A 4,683-nucleotide genomic window follows, 5' to 3' on the forward strand; every position below is an offset into this window, starting at 1 on the left:
GGGAGGGGGGAGGCTGGGAAGGGAGGTGAAGGGTAAACAAAGGAGGAGGCTGCAATGCTTGGTAAGAAATGTATGCATTATCTTGCCCATGTAATTGTAACCCCTCTGTACAGTATGTTCACAAATAAAATAAAATTAAAAAAAAAAGAAATGTTCTTACTGCAATTCTCAATTCTTTTTAATGTATGGACAATCTGAATACATCTTGTTACCCTAAGCAGCAAAAATTTTCACTATGTTTGAAACTTCTTAACCAACTCAATGCAAGTTAACACTAACAATCCTACTCCTGTCTCTGAGTTGCCAGCATCTTTGACAAAAATAGCTTTTGCAAATGAACACCACTGAATTTAGACCTCATGAAAAACATAAGCCTAAGCTTCGTTTTGTTTTTATTATTAATATACTTAATAAGAGCTAGAGGAAACTATAAAGCCAAAATTTCACCATGTAAATGAAAACACTGTCTTAAACAAATAGATGGTGATTTATTGTCTTTTTTCTGCTCTAAAAATATTTCCCTTAACTAGCTTTGGCTCTTCAGCAAAAGAAGTTCCAGATGAAGACCTATCTTAGGATATAGTACTGAGACTCCTCAAATATCTGAGGGGGGCTAAGAGGAAGGAAGCTATAGTGTTTCCTGAAGTTGCATTAGGGATATCCAAATTTAATTCACAAATTCTCTGTTTTATATATTGCTCAATTTCCTGGCTTGTCAATTATCCTACCTAGATCTTTAAGCTCATAGGAGGTCTTTACTGTGGAAAAGATGTAGTAACCTCACTTATGGGGCCAAAGAGACATTTCTTATTTTAAAACTAGGGATAAAAAGGAAAAGTCTTCTGGGAAGAGTAACTCCACCAACATTCTATGCTAATAGAGTTGGACATGAATGGAAGGGATTCTAGCATCCCCCAACCTACAAAACAGCATTCCAAAAGAACTAGAGTGTGAAGGAAGAAACTTGCAGACACAGGGAAGACTGCATGCAGAGCAGTTCCTGTCTCCACTAGGGCTGATGCTCAGTGACTCTTACAGCTATTTCCAGTGTCTGACTGCTCTTGGATGGACGACAAGGAGACTTAATTCAGGTCTCAGCTGCAAGCATCTGAAGTCTCAACATCAGAATATTTGTCAGAAGATAAACTGGCAGTACTCAAATCAAATGACAAGGCTGTCGAGCTACAGACCAAAGTCTTACTCACAGGGGAGGAGTTTTTGATGTAATTGGCTATTAGCTTTACAAGTCCAGAGAGCAACAGGAAGTCTGTAGCCACAGAGGACCTTATTGGCCAGACCAGACATTCGGTAAATCTGTTCTTTTAGGCAGTGGCCCACTTAAAACAGGCTCTATTTAAAGGCATGCCAAAAAAAAAAAAAAAAGGTGGCTGTTTCATAATGGGCCACCCTGTGTTAAATAATATTATTCTTCTGGTAGGCAATCCTATACTTAGCACTTTCATGAAAATTAATTAGGTACAGGTACAAAGACCTAAGAGACCCTGTTACACGAATCTCTTAAAACTTGAAATGCAAAAAATCAACCAAAAGTATCTGTTAATAACTTACACACCTCTTTGGAGAAATGAAAGAGCTTTGGTTTACAATCATCTGTAGCATTTGAAATCTGTTTAAGAGTATTGAGGGGAAAAAGAGAAACCAACAGCTATTAAAATACAGCAACAAAAATGATGAATTCATTACTACTAGGCTTTCAAATTATTTCAATTTGAAATAATTTTATTTCAAAACAAACCCCCCATATATAATGTACTTTTTCATTAATTATTTCATTAATTAAAAAAATCATTTGACTTTTTAAAAATGTTCAACTTTTTTTATGCAAAAAAGAAATTCAAACTTAAAACTATTACCTGGAAGAATTCCTCTGCATAGTTTAAGGTCAAAGGACAAGGGATGGACCACTTTTTAATTATTATCTGCAAGAATGAATACAGCCAGTATTCAAATTATTTCTAATAAAAAATAAGAAATTGATTTTAAATAGGTCAGCATTATTTTAATTAACCTAAAACTATGTCAAATAAGATGCTAACTGATGATCCTTTTGTGTTGTTGTTTTGTTTTGATGTTTGTGTTGATCCTGATATAATTTTTTTCCTAGTAAGGAGGGGATCATTTAACACAGTCATGAGGGAAGCAGTTGACAAGACGGAGCTTTCCATCTGTTTAGTGGGAATCTCCTCTTAAAACAGCAAGGGTGTTTGTATCAACTTTCAAATTCCAACAGTATCATAGTATTTGTTTTTGAAAGTGCAGTGCAAAAAAGAAACATATTTCAGTGACAACTGTAGAAAACATGATTACTTGTGTCAGTTGCAGATACAGAAATATTAAAAGCAGTTTTTGGGAAAAGCCACAGGCAGACATAAGTAGAGACTGTGTAAAGGGGGACAACCTCATAGATTTCTGATGAATAAGTACTTTCCCCTTCTTGCTCTTTTTAGATTTGTATTCTTTTTGATGAGTTTAGAGAAAACTGGCTAGAATAAAAGCACATAGCTAGGGAACTCCAGCTGGTAAAAATAAATTTTTTAAAAAATTAAGAGAAATCCTTAGGGATGCTGTTTCCCAGAAATAATCATTGAAAATGTTTCAGGATTTTGCTCTTAATTGTGGTCATCCTGTTCCTAGGCCTATAGTGGTGACTGTGTCAACATTACCATTGTGGCCATGTTTCAAGCACATAATTACTCTGTAAATGTTTGCTCCAGGCTAAATCCCAGCATACAGAGGGGCAAAGGAGAATAAAGGAAGTATTTGTCTTTTGCCAGAGACCAGTAAGTAAATACTATTTCTATTCTTATTTGCTATTTATCTTGTTTTGGATTGCAGTGAACTGAACCAAAATTTTATATGACAACAAAACACATCTAAAGAAAGCATAAAATTTTAGGATTAAGTTAATGAGTACAGTAACATGTCATTGTTAATTTAAAATTTCATCAAGAAAAAGTGTTTTTAGGATAAATGGGAAAGCTGCCTTGACATTTCTAGGTAAATATATTATATATATATATATATATATATATATATATATATACTCTATGATATATACAGAGTATATGATATGTCATAGAGAGTATATATATGTATATATGAAATATATACATATATGTATTATATATATAAGTATATATTTATATATACTCTCTATAATATATATGTAATCTCAAAGATCAACTTAGCAAAATGGAAGAACAAAATCAAAAGTAGTAATCTCTTTTTTTTTTCCTGAAAGGTTATCAAATGAAAGAGGAGGATGAGGTAAAAAAAGATGTAGAAGCCAGCCATTGTTGGTCTCTCTTTTCTTCCCTGTAGACACTGCTCCAAATTCCTCACATTTGATCACTACTGTCTGTGGTGCTGTTTCTAGCAACAGCCAATTAGATTGGGATGGATGGAGAGAGAATAATGTAAAGGGTATCAAGATGCATTGTACTCATAAATTGTCATGTTGAATTGAATCCCCTTTGTATGACTATTATTAAATTAAAAAAGAAGTGAAAAAAACAATAAAAAATAGATACCTTGATAAGCTCTATACGTGGGTCACCTCATTTATTTTTACCAGCTGCTATTCTAAGCTTTTGAAACAAAATGTTTTCAAATGATTCCAAAATACAATTCAGTCTTTTATTAACTAGAAAAATTTACCAACAGCCTTTAAAAAATATTAATATCAGTTCATTAATTCAGTTACTACAGATAATTTCTGTGCAATTATTCATCCCAATTCCACATCTGCATTGTGGAAGGGGAGTGACTAGAGATGATTCCTATAAAGCAGAAGCACACAACAGGAGTGGGAAAAAACATAACCGAAAACCCTCAACCCTCCCCCGCCCCCCGCAAAAAAAACCAAAAAACAAACAGGTTGAAAACAAAACAAAAAAAAAAAAACTCAGGTTGTAGACAAAATTCTGGAGGTTAGAACAAAAAGACCAAAAACTAGGATTAAGGGCTGGGAAGGTGGCTCAGTGGTAGTGCTTGTCTCCCATGCCTGAGGCCCTGGGTTCCATTCCTCAGCACTACATAAGCAGAAAAGGCCAGAAGTGGTGCTGTGACTCAAGTGGTAGGGCGCTAGCCTTGAGCTGAAGAGCTGAGGGACAGCAAACAAAACAAAACAAAAACTAGGATTAAGTACTGCAAATACTTCACTAGCCCAAAGGCCCAAAATGTGGCCTCCTCAAGTCCTTCCTAGTCTTCAAGACTCAGCTCAAGTTTTACTTCCTTAGTGATCCTTTTCTCTGCTCAACTCTTGACTCTTATTCTCTATAGATATTTCCATCGTGTTATGCTTAGGAACTTTTATTATTCTATTTTCACATAGGCATACAAAGCACTTGGATTATACTCCCCCTCCCCCCTACAAACATTTAAGATAACTTGGAGGGGGAGGTATCTTATGCTAATTTTTAATGAAAACAAGGATCAGATAGAAGTTTTTATTTGTAATGTTTGAGCAGTATAATTAAGGAAATAATTATTTTCTGGATTAATTTTTAAAAATATACTGTTATACAAACACGTATTGACAAAAATAATCAAGTAAAACACCACTTCAAAAATGTGGGTTAAGGCCGGGCACTGGTGGCTCACGCCTGTAATCCTAGCTAATCAGGAGGCTGAGATCTGAGGATCGCGGTTCAAAGCCAGCCC

General features: G+C 34.8%; 1 protein-coding gene across 2 annotated transcripts in view; it reads right to left on the reverse strand.

The window, feature by feature from the left end:
• Slc38a6 (solute carrier family 38, member 6) overlaps positions 1 to 4,683 on the reverse strand; it is a 64,416-nt gene that overhangs the window by 9,755 nt on the left and 49,978 nt on the right. The window contains exons 9-10 of one of the 2 annotated variants that reach the window (XM_013017557.1): positions 1,875 to 1,940; positions 1,574 to 1,627 (exon numbers count right to left, since the gene is read on the reverse strand). The exons of the other annotated variant lie outside the window; for it this stretch is intronic. Of the exons in view, the coding sequence (XP_012873011.1) occupies positions 1,574 to 1,627; positions 1,875 to 1,940 (120 nt within the window). The remainder of the gene's footprint in view (positions 1 to 1,573; positions 1,628 to 1,874; positions 1,941 to 4,683) is intronic. 2 annotated transcript variants of the gene reach the window in all.

This window comes from Dipodomys ordii, unplaced genomic scaffold, assembly GCF_000151885.1.
Source record: "Dipodomys ordii isolate 6190 unplaced genomic scaffold, Dord_2.0 Scaffold2, whole genome shotgun sequence".
In the NCBI taxonomy this organism is placed as follows: Eukaryota; Metazoa; Chordata; class Mammalia; order Rodentia; family Heteromyidae; genus Dipodomys; species Dipodomys ordii.